An 18,186-nucleotide genomic window follows, 5' to 3' on the forward strand; every position below is an offset into this window, starting at 1 on the left:
CACCCAACATGGGTGATAGTTCAGGAAAGATGGAAACCTGGAGCACCCTGTGTGGCCTACAGACAGCCTAACAGTCTGGACAATGTCAATTAGGCTCTTCCAGGTAGCTTGGCTGGTTTCTGTGTCTTCCACGTGGCCCAACTTGTCTGAGAGTATTCTTTGCAGCTTGGCTCTATCTGAGCCTCTTTTAGATAGTGTGGCTTGTTTGAGAGTGACTCAGTACTCTTTACTTCTTATAGAACCTTGGGAGGGTGGGGCATAGTGAAACTTGTCAGTTTTAGGTACTTCCGGTTGTTGTTTGGAGTTTTCTTTTTTTATGTCCTGTCTTAATGACTTTCCCTTGCAGGATAAAATATTTCACCTCCCTTTAAAACACCCTGTTGTCTTACCTGCCTGTAAACTGTCTTAAACTATCCTGCTGTTTTACATCTTTTTTCCCCCCACCTATGCCTTAAGGGGTTTCCCTCCACAGTAGAAGGTTTTAATCTTGGAGGAAACTGCTGCACAACATCGTTTCTTACATGTTTTCCCCAGAGGAAAACATGAGAAGAGAACAAAACACACGTGTAAAAGAGGGAAGTAAGTATTTTCCCATTCTGGATTAGCTTGTAATAGGAAAAATTAGCTTCAAATAAGGATGGGGTTCCCACTCTACTCTATTTAGTGTCAGGTAGATAACTTCAGAAAGGCCAAATTGCTTTGTGTCTTCTTGCTTTCAGGACCATGTAAAGTGAATACATTCAAATATTGCTTTTTTTAGACTCATTTATTTGAGCCCAAGTTGCCATTTATTTTCCCTGACCACCAAGGGAGGAACTAGAGACACCGTCTCCCAGCTGCCTGCTCCGCACTAAGGAAGGGAGTCCTTAAGCCTTAACGTACTTAAGAATACCTTCAGTTATTCCAAATCAGATTGAGCCTCTTGGTCCAGATGAAGCCAATCCAGAACACTAGGAGAACCCATAGATGGGAAAATCAAGGTATCGGCTCTATGGAGAATTAACCAGGAGGCTGGATGAAGGGTGACTCAGCAGTGGGGAAAAGTATGATGGATGTGAGCACTCTACACCTAAGTGCCTATCTACAGCAGACAGGCGTTCGGAATGTGCAAATCTATTGAAGTAGCACATAGCAGGAGCTGTAGGGTCATTTCATATCTGGGAAGCTGTCATAGTCTCAGAACACTGCGAAGATGGAGAGTAAGATTAATACTGACGGGAAAACAAGGAGAACCTACCAACCGTGGATCTGCAGTGACGTGGGTAAGCCATCTAACTTCCCTTGGTCTCGCTTCCCTCATACGTCAATTATAAACATTAAAACTCCTCTCCTACAGCGAAGAGTAAGACATTAAGAACAAGCGTGCACCATGGTGCTTGGTGTGCTGTCACGGCTGCTCAAAAGCACCACCGTTTGAAAATGATAGTGGTTAGGAAGCCCAGTAATGCTTTGTGCAAAGCCAAGACCAGGATGTGTGTGTGTGTGTGGGGGGGGTAGACAATTAATGTGAGATTTGTTGTATTGAGGGAGAAAAAAGGTCACTTCTTTTGTCCCATGGGATAAACATGTAGAATTTAAAGAAGGCAGCAGATTATGACTCCATATAGGAAATGCTTCTAATAATTAGATCTCAAAATTCCTCAAGCCCTAGACTGCTGCCTTATAAACTAATGGAGTTCCCCATTATGTGTATTCAGGAAAGGGCTCACTGCTCATCTAGTAGAAGACAGAGTAGAGGGGAGCTTATACAATTTCTGAATTCATATTGTTCTCCTACCATGCTGTAATGTTCAATTATTTTAATACATGCGCGCGCGCACACACACACACACACACACACACACACACACACACACACACACACCTGGAAATTTGCCAAAGCCTTGTTCAACTATAAACATAACAAACCCACAAAGACATTACAGAATATTGACTGGTTATACATTGGAAGATATCAATGATCTGGCTTGGCTGTGGTGGGGGTGGTACAGAAAGTGTGCTTTGAAGGTCTGTGTTCTATTATCTAATGCTGCTGACATTTATGCATTACACTGTGTCTTAGTTAGGGTTTCTATTGCTCTGATAAAACACCACAACCAAAAGCAACTTGGGGAGGAAAGGTTTATTTCACCTTAGAGCTTATAGTCCATCATCATCGAAGTCAGGACAGGAATCCCAGACAGGAATCTGGAGGCAGGAGCTGATACAGAGGCCATGGAGGAGTGCTGCTTACTGGCTTGTTGCTCTCTTTGGTTTGCTCAGTTTGCTTTCTTATAGCATCCCAGGGCTGGCACCACCCACAGTGAGCTACACCCTCCTACATCAATCATCAGGCCAGAAAATGTACCACAGGCTAACCCACCGGCCAATCTGGTGGGGGCATTTTCTCAGTTGAGGTTTCCTCTTCCAAACGACTCTAGCTTGTCTCCCGTTGATATAAAGCTAGCCATTACACTCTATCTTCCTTAATTCCTACATATGGATCTTATGGAGCAAAAGAAAAGTCTTATATCTCTTCTACATGGTACTGATAGAGTTTTACCTTTGACCTCTCAACATCTGTGTAGTAGAAGTGATGTTCTGGCCAATGATGGATTATGTTACCCCACATTGGAAGGGCCAAGTTTATCCTTCAGAAGTAAAGGCCACAGCACTTACAAATACCATGGAAAGCCTGAGTGTGGCTGTCCGCTGTCTTTACTATGCATCTGACTTACATTTGTAGTCATCTGACAAGAAGCCCAATGACATTTTTAGCAGCAGAATATTTGTTTACACAGAAGGGCAACATACCTCATTTGTGGTCTTTCTATATATAAACTGTAGGAGCTATTATTTCAAACATGTAGTTTATAAACCACATGTCTAACTTGTCAGATATGGGAATAGCCCAAACAGTAGCCCATAATTTTCTTTTTATACTAATTGTCAGAGTTTACATATATGTATATATAAATGAAATCTCAAAATACTAAGATTTACTTTTCATTTCTTAGAATATTTTTGTTTCCTGGGTCTATTAATTTCTTGGGAGACCAATTTTGTATCATTGTGTGTGTGTGTATATATCTGATTCATAGAGTGTAGCTTACAGGCCTTGACATTTACTATGTCTTCCTGCCAGAATATGGAATGTAAAAACCATTGTGAAAGACCATTAAACAGAAAATGAATATACAATGATAGGAAAGACATGAAAATTAAATGTCCATTGATGGAAGGATAGATAAAGAGAATAAGATATATAGTATTATGGACTATTCTTCGGTCTTAACGAAAGAAGGCATTTTGACATGGATCACCCAGAGGATATTATGTAAGTGAAATGAACCAGTCAGAGAACAACTACTTCATAATTCCACTTACACGAGGCATCTGAAACAGTTGACCCAGAAGCAGACGGGAGAGGTAGTGATTAGGGGCTGGGAGTGGGGCATGAGCTGCTATCTAGTGTATAGAGTTTCATTTAGGCAAGACAAATTCTAGGAATTTTCTATGTGAAATTATTAACAATAGTGTGTGGAACACCTACAATTTGTGAGGAACATCCTGGGGAGGTGGTTCGGTTGATGAAGTGCTTGCTATGCGCACACAGAGACCAGAGTTGGGGTTTTTCTGAACCCCCACAAAAGCCCAGCATTTAGGAGATAAACATAGGGGATCCCTGTGGGAAGCTGGTGGCTAGACTAGCCTGAGTTAGCAAGCCCCAGGTCCAGTGAGAGACTCTGCCTCAATAAATAAAGTGGAGAATAATCTAGAAAGATGCCAAACACATGCCAACACACACACCTGCCACATACATGAACTGAAAAAGTATTGTGAAGAAGGTAGATCTCATACATTCTTGGCAAAATTAAAAATAGTAACAACTTATGCCACCTTCTACAAGGTGTTGTAAGACAACCCAATATGACACACTGTTAATCGGATGAAATAAGCTTTCATTTATCTTGTAAAAATTATTGTTGAAAACATCAAATTTACTTTCCCAAACTGTTACATAGTTTGGAAAATACTATTTTAAAATAATCGTGGCTTCTGCATGTTGGGGAATTACTATGTAGAAGGCAGTATGCCAAATACCCCATATATATTATCATACCTGCCGAGAAACTCTCCAAGATAAATGTTGTTATTAACCCTGTATTATAGATGAAGAAACAAAGGTCAGGGAGGCACATAATAACACCTTGAAAGAAGCCACGATCTAATTGGTCTCCTCCCTGTCTATCCCAAGGCCACCGTAACAAAGGCTCCTTCCTCACTTCTGCTCTGTGGCATGCCTTCAACTCTCTCCTTCTTGTCCTAGCAACAATATTTGAGGTTGCTTTTCCTATCCTTCCATGATTTTCTCTCTTGGCTTTTAGTATGCCACATTTCCTAGATTTTCCTCCCCCTTTTGGAGATACCAGTGCCAGTTTGCTTGACTGGTTCTTCCTTTGAATGGAAAGATTTGCGTAAGCTCGATTCTTGGGTTTCCTCCATTCATGTTGACCTCACTGTCTATCGGCTACAAAAAGGCATCTATAAGCTGATCACTTTTATCTCCAACCAGGACCTTTCCTCTGAGCCCCAAACCCTCTCATCCCACACTCTACTACTTCTCATGGATGACGAGAGACACTTTAAACATGTCGCCGCTGACACAAATGACTTTTCACTAAGCCTGTTTCCCTGGCGGTCTCTTGGTCTCAGTTAATGGCATTAGCCTCTTCTCAGATGGAGTCAAGCTTGACTGTTCTCCTCTCATTTGCCTTACACCAGCCCTAGAAGTTCTGTCTGCTCTACTTTCAAAGGTTGCTTTCAAAATAATATTCCCACAGTTGGATTTTACACCATCTCCGAGGCTTCCACCCTGCATTGAACTGCCATCTTTCCTGGGCTGAATTATGCAACAGCTTCTTAGCTGGCTTGCCTGCCTTCCTCCTACAGTTTCTTCCCAATTGAGATGCTAGGATGATTTGGTTAAAACGTTAGTTGAATCATTATAGTGGTAGCCTCCAAATCTCCTAAAAGACTCCCATTTTTATTAAGCCTACGGTCAAAATCTTTATAGTAGTTTACAAGGACTTCTGCAACCTGGCTCTTGTTACCTCTGAATTAACTTCCTGCAACTCCAAGCCCTGCTTATTCCCTTTTTCCTCCTGCCTCAGCCTCACAGCTTTTATAGTACAGGTTATTTTGACCAGAATATTCTATATTTCAACTTTTTTTAAATAACTTTTGGGTGGGTTCTATAAGACCTTATTTAATATGCCACACCACAGCTTAGCATGGTGTAATTTCTATAATCACTCTTTCATGAATGCAAATTTGCTTGTTTTATTACTTAAAAATTACACAGCAGACATTAAGCATCGATGACTTAACATCGAGCTTTGAGAATAGAACCTTGACATATCAATAACTATTTAGTGAATGAGTAAGAGTGATGGGGTCTTTGATACCAGGCTAATATTATGGGGAATCTTTAATGAACCCCCACTGTCTCTGGCTAGTCTGGATAGTGACAAAATGATTGGAAAAGAAAGTATCGATGCTATATTTTGAAACATTAGAATAATCATTTTTTAAGTTTATTTATTTATTTATTTATTTATTTATTTATTTATTTATTTATTTATTGTTTTTTTGAGACAGGGTTTCTCTGTGTAGCTTTGCGTCTTTCCTGGAACTCACTTGGTAGCCCAGGCTGGCCTCGAACTCACAGAGATCCGCCTGCCTCCCAAGTGCTGGGAAGACCCAAATTACGTTGGGTGAATCAAGTAATTAGGAACATTCTTTGTGACTTTCCTCCCTGCTTCCTGGACATGTCATGGGTCCCAAATAAAGCTACTGTTAGCACCAGCATAGTCCTACATTTTAATAGATTTAGAAAATGCCATGTTTCAACTTTCTGCACTATGGGGAGGTAAGGAGAATCTTGGTGTCAGTCATGTTATCTGCTGAAGGTTTTCTATAGCTTGAAAATGTTTGTCTGCCAAGACATTTGCATGATCTTTAGTAACTTAGACACCAAACAACCTCCATAGGCAGCAGAGTCTTCAGGTCTGTCACCACTGCTGCCGGGGGCCCCTGTCTTAGTAGCGGCTACCATGTATTGGTGTTTTCTCTATTCTGTTAAGTCTCTTGTCTTGCCTCATCCTATGAATAAAGGATTAATTACTATCCCCGATTTTACTTCACACTCACAGAGGGGTTACTATGGATGCTTCATCATAAAGCTGGAGAACACTGCATAGTTTTTCTTAGAAGTTCATGTTGCCAATGCAGTGTCACTTTGTGGAGAAGCTGAGGGAAGATTGGCTTCCCCTTTGACAGAGATGGTGAGCATCATTAGAATTAGAATTTTACATATGTGGAAATATGCCCCCTCCCTAAAAAATCTAGGTAATAAAATTTGGTTAGTGTGCTTTCTGAAATGATTGACTGATCAATTTTTAGAGAAAATGAAAGTCAACTTACAAAGGAATAAATACGGCTTGAAATTAAGATAAAGCATATTATCTTGAGAGATGTTATATGTTTAAATGAGGTTAACCTGGCTTCCAAAGTTTTGATGTAGAAAATGGTCTTTGGTGTCTGGAAGTACTTTAAGGTTGGATGTAGTTTACAACATCTTAAGTGACAACTTTTATGTCAATGATTTTCAAGAAAAACATAGAACATGATTTTTGTTGTGCTTGTATTTAAATAAAATCATGCAAAGAAATTGACTGAGTTCAGTCAGATTTGAAGTAGTTTCTTTCTCCTTTCCCTTCCTGTTTAGAAACCAGTAAAATGTTAGGTTTAATCAGAAGCTCAAACCCAAGGAGTTAGGGTCTCTGCAACACACACAAAAGAAGGGATTGGGAAGTGGAATGTACCGCTGGGGACTGACAGGTCTCGGCGTCTGCAGACGTTTGTCTCTCTTGCTGAAGAGGTATCTTTTCAGGCTCTGGAGGCCGTTCAGGGATCTGTTGGTGGCTTTCAAGATCATGTCCTGAATGGGGAGCTATCTGAATGGAAAGAGATGCTGTGTGTGTGTTAGGTCCTGGCTTAGGGGTTGGTGAGCAAGACCTTTTCAGACATGATGGAATGTCAGTGGATTGGGAAAACTGTGGTGTTTTAAATGGGGAACTACTCCCTAGGTCCTGGTTAGGGGTTAGTTTTAAGGTAGAAATTCTTCGAGAATCTCGCGTGTAGTCCTCTTGTAGAAATGGGGTGTTAATGTCTCCAAATGGTGCAGGACTGGAGTTGGAGGCTGCTGGTAGTGGATTAGTGATTTTTTGTGTGTATGACAGAGTTGTGTTGGATTCCTCAGAATACACTATTGTCTGGTTAGAATCTTCACTAGAAGGCATAGCTCCCTGGAGAGGTTTAAACTTAGTAAAGCTCTCGGTGCACCATGGACTTTCTGTGTTAGTTACTAATGAGTCTAAAATGTCACCCTTTGTTTGACTGGTTATCAAGGACCGACAAAAGCTCTCTTTCCTGCCTGGTGGAAGAGGTGCCTAAATGGCCAAAAGTGTTCAGAAAGAGAAATGATGTTAAAGGAAAAACAGAAAGAAAGTCCAAGTTAGTCATGAGAGGAATATTCTCAAACCTGTCCTGAAGAAACCCATACACACTATGCCCTGGATAGACTAAACTGTTACTTTAAGCCCTGTAAGAATGCTTTGTGTATTATTATCACTATTTTCTCCCAAGTTGGTAAAGCTGTTTTAGTTTAGAACACATTACAAAGATATTGCTTCCATCCATAGTTTTAAAAATTATGTTAAAAGTGAACATAAGTTATCTTGTCCTATTTTTAGACCTGGAGGTTGACAGTTCATTTAGTCACATGGTTTTTTTTTTTAGAACATTTTACATGCACAGTTTTTACGAAAATCTCAAAGGCTCAGCATTTGTCTGACTTACATCCATTCAACACATAATGTATCCCTGACTCTCAAACTCTGGGATCCAAAACATCAGCTGTCAGAGCTTTCATAATTAGAATTAATCTTAAATGTTGTGGTAGAAACTGGCCTACTTTTATAAGCTTACCCACAGAAAAAAATAAAGACTACATCAATAACAACAAAGGAAAACCTACCTGTTTTGAGCTTAAAACTCATGCCCCATGTTGTACATGTTAGCATGACTAGCAAAGCAAAAGGAAAAGGCAGAAGCATTTTAAAGCTATAACACTAGGAATGAGGTCCCCAAAAGAACGAGAAAACAGAGGTCTAGGCACTAGACACACGACAATGAGCTTTAATTACCTGGGTTGGTGATTTTTTGTCTTGCAGGTTTGGGCGGACGCTTCTAAAACCTTTTGCTGCAAGAGAGGAATATGTGGCATCTCCATTCAGTGTCTCTGGATTTCGATCATTGTAAGAGCTCCACGCTTTTATTAAAGGAAAACAAATTGGACACAGAAATATCTACGTTCACTTGAATTTTTTTTTGGTGTGTTAGAAAATTGATTTGTCTTTCTAAAATCAAAGTGGTCTTGATAGGACTTTAATTTAATATGTATAACAATGTATGAAATTTAAATTGAACATGAAATCAATGATAAGTCAATGATGTGGCTGTGGGTATGCAAAAAGAAAAAAAATGTTCTTGGAATAAACACAATAGTTATTCACAATATTTTTTTTTCTGTACCTGAGTCTGGAGACTGAGAATCACGCCCTGAAAGAAAAACAATGTTGAAATTAATACGAGTATGCGGCAAACCAACCCTCCAGTAAAAATACTTGGCAAAGAACCACATGCATTGTTTTTGCCGACATTATCTCAGTCCTAAAACGGGGTGCGTTAAATGTAGTAATGGGAGGGTTGTGCACAATTATTAATTTCAGCGGGCTTATCATTTGTTAAATATCTACACTCTATAACTAGAACATATATCAAACACTAATTTTCACCCTTAATAATATTACAGCTATGTAATTTTAAGATTATCGTGGCCCAAGGTGGATACATGAAGTCTGAACATAAAATTAAAGGATTGAAAAGAACCTGGTTTGCAAACAATGAGTGCTTTTTAGAATGTTAAAGGAAGCCACCAGATAGGTAGTTTTCTGAAGCCACCTGTAACTCACTATATTTAACTGCTACATTAGATAGTGACTCATCTTTCAATAGCTTGCTTTTTTTAAAAACTTTTACAAAAAGGCAGATGTGCCTACTGTATAAGGTAATATTTTCACATTGTTCTCTAGAATTTGAATTTTCTTATTGTTGCTTCAAAGTCTTTGTTTATTCAAACCTGAAAACTGTTACAGTGTATTTCCTTGTCTTTTAGCTCATAAGCTGTGGAAAATAAATCATAGTAAATAATTTGTTTAACCACATACTTATGGTCAATTGTCTCAGCACTAAATATTTAAGAACCTCCCATATGGTCGTCTGGGAAATCAGTTTGCACTCTTTTGGTCTATTGGACCTATAAAGCCTTGACTTTGGAAAGGATTGGAGGACTTCTTTGGCTTCACTGTATTTAGCTCCTGGATTCTTCTGGTATGTTCCCTGGGACCATTAAGAAATTGTTACTAGTCAATGACTCTGTGTTTTCTTCCCAAACTCTCCAGGAATAGCATTTTAAAATTTACACATATACACTTGGAATGATGTTTAGTGGGTTGAGAAATGCAAAGTTTGTTTTATAAAATATTTAAGATGGATTTCTTTTTTTTCTCAAATCAAGGGAAGAAAAATAAATGTGAATCATCTGAGTTGCCTGGAATGACTCTAGCACAAGTGAGTTATAGAAGAGAAACATATTCCCATTTATTGTATCTGATCATTAATCCAGTAAAAATAATTTTGTAGAATTATTCATGACATGTTTTCTGGATTCTACACCTAGAGTATAACAGAGCCTGGAGACCACCATTTCATTTAGTTAAAGGACGGTGACACCTCTAGAGAGAATAGTAATGCGCAGCTCTCTTTGGAATTCTGCTCTGGGGCACTCAAGGAAAGAGACTTACTGACCACTGAGGGTCTACACTCTGTGGACAAAGAAGAAATGTGGGGACTTGAGAAGAGGTTAATGGACAGGGAGGCAGCATCAGTAATGCGCATGTGCATTGTAACTGTTTGCTTGAGAATAGGACGTCTATTTTACTCCTGGTTTGAAAAGACTAAGCTAGAAAAGGAAGACATGAAGTATGTGCTGAGGAGGCGGCTGTTGGCTAAGCAATAGGAACCATGTTTGTGGAGGTGCCAGGGATGTAGATGAGGTAGGGGAGAAGGGGCATATTGAGCTAATTGGAGGGACACTTGGAATACAAATCCTCCAGGTGATAGTTTCTAGATGGCCAGTTCTGTTTCCTCACAATAGTGACCACATTGTGGGGTTATAGAACCCTAAAAAACACCAAGTGGAAGAAACAGGACTGTTCATCCTGATTAACCCACAGGATATTGACAATGGCAAACTATGGACAGGCCGGTGGATGAAATGCCAAGTTGAGGCCATGTTTTAGTAAAGCTTGAGTTGATGATTTTAGCATATATCTCAATGAATAATTAATTCTCTAGTGATGTTGAAACATATATTTTTTTTTTCCATATGAGTTTTTGTGAAGGCTGTTACACAATGAGCCTGGGCAGAAAGGATCCTGATTCTTTAAAATGTCATTAAATGTCTTTGAAGACTTTGTGTGTCGATATATGCAAAAAAATTCTCTTAAAGTTAAATCCAAAATTTAAGTGACTGCTAAAAAACCTTATTTCTGGTGACATAAAACAGGCAAGAGCTACTAATTGCTCATATTACTGAAGTATTTAATCAGCCTTCCTTCCTTCCTTCCTTCCTTCCTTCCTTCCTTCCTTCCTTCCTTCCTTCCTTCCTTCCTTCCTTCCTTCCTTCCTTCCGCCCTTGGCTACAAGAAATTGAATGAAAGGCCTGGTGCATGCTAGGCAAGTGTTTCACTGAGCTATATAGCCATCCCTTACTCTCATTTTAATTATCTTAAGTTTTGAGACAGTGTGCACAGATGTGCCTTAAACTTGCTTGTTAGCCCAGGCAGCTTTAAACGTTAAGTAGCTGGAATCATAGGTTGATACCAACAGGATTGGCTCAGCTTATTTTTCTATTTTTACTGTGGAACATTTAGTCTTTTCCCCATAGCTTGAATGGTATGAAATTCCTTGTAGTACCGTTTTGACTCACTCTCTCAAATGCAATCTCTAGTTCAAGCCAATGCTATCTTTTGTGGGTTCTTTTTTTAATAAGTGATAACAAATATGAATTATTAACATAGTGGGTCGTTCTCTGGCATATGCATCAGTGGTCACATCTGAGATTTTACTTGGTTGAAATGCCAGTGAAATCCATGGTTCAGGCATCCCAATAGTACAATGTACCTGCCTTTTATTTATTTTACTTTCCATCATTCTCATCTCTCATGCATCTAGTATAAATACATCTGTAGCTTTTATAATATCTTTTCATACTCACATGTGCATGAACAAACATATTCAGAGTGGTTTTTAAACCCAGATGAGATCAGATTACAAACATTTTAGTGGTTTGATGTAAAGAAGGACAATATGAGACTCCTGACTTGACATTTAAATTTGGACCCTGAAATCCATTTGTGAGCTGGGGAAGAGGGTGGAAGTGGAAGTCACCTTTAAAAGTTTGTTTTTCTTTAATAAAACTGGGTAGGGCATCCTCAGTACCAAATGACCACTAAACATGTTTACAGAAGACTGAAACACAGAATGAGATTTAAAATTATTTAGCGACTCCATCACTTTCCTCCTCCTTCTATATAACTAATTAATCTTATAAATAAACCCGAGGGAACCCTAGACGGCAGCCACATCAACCAATTAACTAACCAGTTACCAGGAGGTTTGTGCTACTCCCTCAAGGATCTAGGGGCAGGCTGGGATGCCAGCTGACCTTCCCTAGCTGCAGACTCTCTAGATGAAGCCTGTGGCACAGTGGCACAGGTAGGTCATCACAGACAGTGAAAAGAGAGCTACCTCAGTGGATGCTGGCATGTCCCATCCTCTTTGCCTTCTGAAGTATATTTTTATCTGTGGGTTCATATGAGTCTAAATTGATTAAGGTTTTGATACATTCTAAAGTGTGTATGAGATAGATGCAAGAAGGTCTGTTTTCTGTTTGCAATCTTTGGGAAGAACCATAGTAATAAAGATCTATGTTGATCAAGTGTTTTTTCCTAACCCTGAATTCTCAAAGTATCATGTTACTTTAGCTCATGAGATAACAAAAACGTAAATAGTTATTAACATTTACAGTTAACATATTTTTGGCAAGTGACTGATGCTTTTAATTATATTTTTAAATGTTTGTTTTTAACAAGGTATCGGTTTCCTTTGGCTTTTTATTTTTAGAACAAAACCAGCAAGGATAGAAGCTATTCTTGGGATTAGAAAAAAATAAGATTGAGTGGGGGATCTAAAAGGCACTTAAACTCCCTGTACACATCCCAACAAGATAATTGTGGAAAGAGAGAGGCGAGGTGAAGCCATTCAAGTATGACACTGTGAGTTAGTGATGTTATACCTGCAGCCAATAGGTTTGGAGAACTTTGAACTCTCTTCACAGATGTTAACGTAACAGACATGGCGGCACGTTTGCGAGCACACCCACCGCTATCTGGAAGCAAAAACAATGATCTAGCAGAGGCCAAGGCAACAGAGAAGGCACATGCAATGTCATGCATTTTAAGTGGGACGTGTCAGACACTCATGAGAAAGATGAACAGTTGAGCATTAGTAGTCACGGATACACCTGCAAATTTCACTCCTAAACTAAAAGAAACAAAGTAAAACCAAAGTGAAAAACCAGGGGTCTGCTCAGAGAGAGAGACAGCAATGCTTTAAAATGAAACAAAAAGTTTTATATTTAACGTTCATCATTTTTTACTTAATGATATCTCACATACAGAGCTCAGTTTTGTTGACACTGTTAGTATTGAATGCACACCAAGTCCAGAAACAGCACAGCTAGCCTTTGGAGTTATGGATTACCTGTATTTCAGCCTAAAGTGCCATACTTATTATGGCACTTTATTATATTATTACACACCTATGTAAATAATTTAGATTACATTTAATCTATCCTATTTATGATTACTAAAGGTGATCAGGATGAGTTGCCTTGATTTAATAATTCTTGAAGTAATATTTTTCAGCTGTCATAGGCATTATATACTTCATATACACAAGTCCCAAGGAAACACACAGCACTATGCAATTTCATGTCTGTCCACTGTTCTGAAATAGTTATTCTAATTGAAATGGGCAGCATTGATATACACAGTGAAATGAGCATATTTTTAAAACGAATGGATTGCTCTTGTGCTTTTGAATAATAGCCATGGCATAGTCTATGTCCGTGCTAAGAAAATCAAAACGTGAAGTGAAATATGTTCAAATGCATCGGCCATTTTCTATGCTATGAGAAGTTGAGACTTCTAAATTTGGAAGACCAGTCTCCAAGATTGAAAGGTTAGAGTTCTATTTCTGCATAGCCTCTGATTCTGCTCCCACATTCCTTGGTAATATAGCATGTGCAGTAAATAGTTTTCCATCGTTCCCTGATCATCAAAACAACCTCAGTTCTCCTTTTGAAGGTGAACATACAAAAAGACAAGCCAGATAACCAACAATATGAGAATATACTTGTTATTTCTTGTGATATGCTTTCTTTATTCCTTACTTCATAGAGAAAATACCCAGCCTATTAATTAAACATAAGAGAATAGAGATTTGGAATTATGTATTAATTACTGGTAAAAGTCATAAAAGAGTGAGGTCAATAGATTACAAAATTGGTGTAACTTTTCTAACATAAAATCTAACTTAAAATTATAAACTTTTAAACACAGAAACCATTAAACAAGAAACCTGAATTGAAACACAAAATGCAGATAAGCTAAAAGAATAAAAAAAATCTATAGCTAGCAACCAATAGAGAAAGACACAAATGGTAGAAAATTACAGCTGAAGATACCCTCAACAGAACACCAATAGCTATGTTCAATTTGCTAAAATCCTATGAGAGACAGCATGTCTGGGAAAATCTGCATAATGCCACTGGACAGCACATAGGACATACGATCTAGTCACTTCTAGCTGGTCTAAAAGGGCTGGGTAGTTAAGGGTGTTGAAAGTGAAAAGTGGCATCACTTTTAGAAGTATTTCATTTTCCTGGTTCTTTTAAACTTTTGTTGTCTAAAAATGAGTGGAGATGAAAGGATAGCATTTCAAAATGAGAAGATTGAGAGAAATGGTTCAAGCACAGGATGTCCAAACTGTGTGCTAAGATGCCCTGTGCCATCCCCACGAATCCACAAGGCCATTGGAGAATATTGAAAAATTTTGCTTAAAACAGAGGGGCACTTTAGGAAATATTAGATTGAGGTAGTTGAGAGTTTCAATCTTACAGCTTATGTTATATTTTGATCACGTTGTATTTCTAAGTGCTAGTTTGTGGAGGGTTGCTATGTTAAAAAGCAAGTGCCCTATGAAAGTCATTTTGGAGCCGTGAACAAGAGCGGTTATGTGCAACTGCATTTCCTGGTCTGAGAAGTCTCGGGGCATGACAGGTACACCCATACCACTATTAAGTAATTGTGGTTACATTAAAAGTAAATTACTATTCTTCTTTCAATGCACATGGATTATTTTGTCAAATGACTTTTAAATTGTTAGGACATAAATGCTTATTATATTGTTTGCACCAAACTGCTTAATCAATAGAATTATTAGATACTTCATTTAGGCTTAGAAGCAACCTGAAAAAATAATACCCAGACATCGTCACTGTGAGACAAAAATAAGTGTGGGAATTTTTAGACCAAGTAAATGGAGACTCTTGGCTAACACTTATTAAAGGGCTTATTTTTAAAAGTTGAGGCTGTGAAATTGGTACAACAGACAAAACCACTAGAAATTAACATTCTGTTTCTACTTATATATTGATTTTTGAAGATGTTTTTAGGACTCAATATGAGAATGCTATCTCTGATACATAGCTCATCCTAAAGCAACCCAGTGCTGGTCCCTCCATCACAGGTATCCACGGCAACCCAGGGCTGGTCCCTCCATCACAGTTATCCACGGCAACCCAGTGCTGGTCCCTCCATCACAGTTATCCACGGCAACCCAGTGCTGGTCCCACCATCACAGTTATCCACGGCAACCCAGTGCTGGTCCCATCATCACAGTTATCCATGGCAACCCAGTGCTGGTCCTTCCATCACAGTTATCCACGGCAACCCAGTGCTGGTCCCTCCATCACAGTTATCCACGGACCACAGCCTGGCTGAGTGTCCTTCCACTGAGCTTCAAGATGCCTGGCTGCTGTTTCCACGTCTAGAAAACACTTAGGTGGGTAAACCATAGTCTATGAATTATCTTTCCCCGTTTTTAATGGTAGTGAATTCTTATGCATTAGAAAGTAATAAGTCAGTTGCTATTGAGTGGAGCTAGGTCATAGTTTAGGCATTCTAAAATGCAAACATGAAACTCATTCTCCTTGGATAGTTTGTTATACATCTGATTAAAAGTAAATATTAGATATAAAAGAATTTTTAGACCGTAGCGACTGTTAAGTAGGCTTTTTTTTTGCATGTATGTGACATATATATGTGTATGTGTGAACTGTCCATGTAGGTGCTTCTGGAGGCCAGGGATCAAGGTTAAGAGAATCCCCTGTTTCTCTCTCTATCCTAAAGACAGAATCTTTCACTGAGGGTGGAGCCCACTGATTAGAACTCTCTGCCTCCCAGTACTGAGATTACCAGTGCTTGTTCTGTACATGGCTTTTTACCTGGGGGATTAGGATTACGACTGAGCAGCAAACACTTTACTCAACTGAGCACCTGTCTCAAACCTGGTATATAGAAGTTTTTGTTTTTGGTTTTTCGAGACGGGGTTTCTCTGTGTAGTTTTGTGCCTTTCCTGGAACTCGCTCTGTAGACCAGGCTGGCCTCGAACTCACAGAGATCAGCCTGCCTCTGCCTCTCTGAGTGCTGGGATTAAAGGCGTGCACCACCACCGCCTGGCTCTGGTATATAGAGTTTTAAAAAATATTATATATCATTAATAATGTATAGATAAATAAGGTGAGCCAATTTTATTTATTAGTTACTCAGGAATCAATTATCCCTTATTTTTGTAAATGCAGTGACAATAATTTGTTTTTGAAAGCAATATGTACCTATCTAACTTCTACCTAAATATTTGCCATCCATATTTTTAAATGTAGCATGTTTTTATTGCAACATTGTAACATTACTTTGGAATCTTAAGCAAAGGGTTTCAACTTACAACTAAACTTGCATGTTTCCGTAGGTAAATCTATCCACATAGGCAACCCAATTTTATGCACACTTGTGCCCATCTAGCGTCAAGATCACTCCTTATAAATGAAAGGTTGTTATAGAGGTTTCTATTTATGCTGCTGAGCAGTAACTTTGTTCAGACACCAGAGAGTTAAACAATTTCCCAGTTTCTCCATGCCAACTTGATTATTAGGACATGATTATAGGAATGTGAAGACCAACTGTTGAATATATTGTATATAAGTACTGTATGTTTAGTATAATTATATATGCAAATTTCTCATAATGGGAAAATCCTATTTTGGGAAGCCGTGTAGAACTTAAATCTTCAGAGGCGATATCTCTGAAATAGTGAGTAAACCCCACCTCTTCATGTGAACAGTCTGCTGGAGTGACTCTGTGGTCACTCCATAGAGTGCAAAATGGCTCATCACAGTCATTTACATTGTAAGTGCAAAATGAAATGATAGCTATCATTAGGCAGAGGAGACTGGAGAAGGCAAACCCATCTTCACTTGTAAAAACTCCTCCACTTGGCTCTCTGAGAAGGTCATCAGTTCTTTCTCGAACACCCTGTCTTGCTCACTTCTCTAAACGTCCATCTACATGTGGGCTCTGTCCTCAGGAGCCAGCTGACAGTGTTCTCTGAGGCCAGTTTGAGCAGGTTTTAGCTAAGAAGATGCCATAGCGAGGTGGAACTGGCACGTGTCTCCAGGCTTGATCTAGGGATTAAATACTGGCTCTTACCAGCCAGCTGTTAATCCTTCTTCTAGACACTTTGATACAAGGAGCTTGACGAAAAAGAATGACCTGGGAGTTCCTTTTGCTCTGCTGTGGGGCGGCTGGCTAAAACAATTCTCCAGCCATGAGCTATGACACAGTTACAGGGTTTCAATGAGAAAGTTGTTTTAATTACTGCATGCTAGTGTACTGTGTATGAGACCATCGACAATGAGGGAAAGTGAAGATACAAGCCAAAGAGGTCTGCTGTGGGACCGAAGTGACATTTTATGTATTTATCAGGCATTTATAAATCATTTTACAGTTAAAATGTTCAGGGGTATTTGTGTTAAAATAGTTAAGGATACTGTGTATAAGTCTAAAAATAACATGCTTATGGTTTTATGTATATTGTGATAATAAAGAATTAATCGAACTCATTTTACATGAGGTTTTGGAATTCTATCTTCTGACCTTGTCAACATAAACAGTTTATAAAGTAGAAAAGGTTAAACACTGTTCACCAGAACCATTTGCTTTTGAACCTAACATATTTTAAGTAAGAGATTTCAAATGTATAAACACAATTTCAAGCAGCTTTAAGAGTTAATTGAAACAAACAAACAAAAACCCAACAACTAGAAAGGGCTGAGATAATCGCTGAGCTGGTAAAGTGTTTGCCATTCAAGTTTGAAAGTTTCAGTGGGATCCTCAGAACTAAAATTTAAAAAGCTGGGCGCAGTAGCATGTGCTTGATAAGTCCAGTACTGGAGATGCAGAGACTGGGGGACACCTGGAGCTCACAAGACAGCTAGCCTAGTCTAATCACAGAGCTCCAGGCCAAATGAGAGACCCTACCTCAAAATCAAGCTGGACTAAAAAGCAAGGAATGATACTGAAGGTTAATTTGTGGTCTCCATACACACACACCTGAACACATGTGTACCTGCTACATGAACACACACACATAGAAAATATATAATAAAAGATCAGTAATGGCAGGTAACAACAAAAAAACCTGTACCTTGGGCTATAAGATTGGGACATGATGATAATGGAATGTAACTCTCCAAATATTTGGAAACTCAGCCTCACATTTACAATCAATACAGTGCTATGCGAATGTAGAACCAAGGTGGCTTAAAGAGCAGAGCTA

The 18,186-nt window shown here is 38.8% G+C and overlaps 1 protein-coding gene across 49 annotated transcripts in view; it reads right to left on the reverse strand.

Annotated features, from left to right (window-relative positions):
• Sorbs2 (sorbin and SH3 domain containing 2) overlaps positions 1–18,186 on the reverse strand; it is a 206,028-nt gene that overhangs the window by 75,515 nt on the left and 112,327 nt on the right. For 17 of the 49 annotated variants that reach the window (XM_076553413.1, XM_076553411.1, XM_015998005.3 and 14 more), the window contains 4 exons: positions 12,524–12,616; positions 8,638–8,664; positions 8,250–8,374; positions 6,867–7,493 (listed from right to left, as the gene is read on the reverse strand). In XM_076553413.1, coding sequence (XP_076409528.1) covers positions 6,867–7,493; positions 8,250–8,374; positions 8,638–8,664; positions 12,524–12,616 — 872 coding nt within the window. The remainder of the gene's footprint in view (positions 1–6,866; positions 7,494–8,249; positions 8,375–8,637; positions 8,665–12,523; positions 12,617–18,186) is intronic. The other 32 variants (XM_076553416.1, XM_076553417.1, XM_076553426.1 and 29 more) reach the window with 9 other exon arrangements.

This window comes from Peromyscus maniculatus, chromosome 17 (assembly GCF_049852395.1).
Source record: "Peromyscus maniculatus bairdii isolate BWxNUB_F1_BW_parent chromosome 17, HU_Pman_BW_mat_3.1, whole genome shotgun sequence".
NCBI classification, from domain to species: Eukaryota; Metazoa; Chordata; class Mammalia; order Rodentia; family Cricetidae; genus Peromyscus; species Peromyscus maniculatus.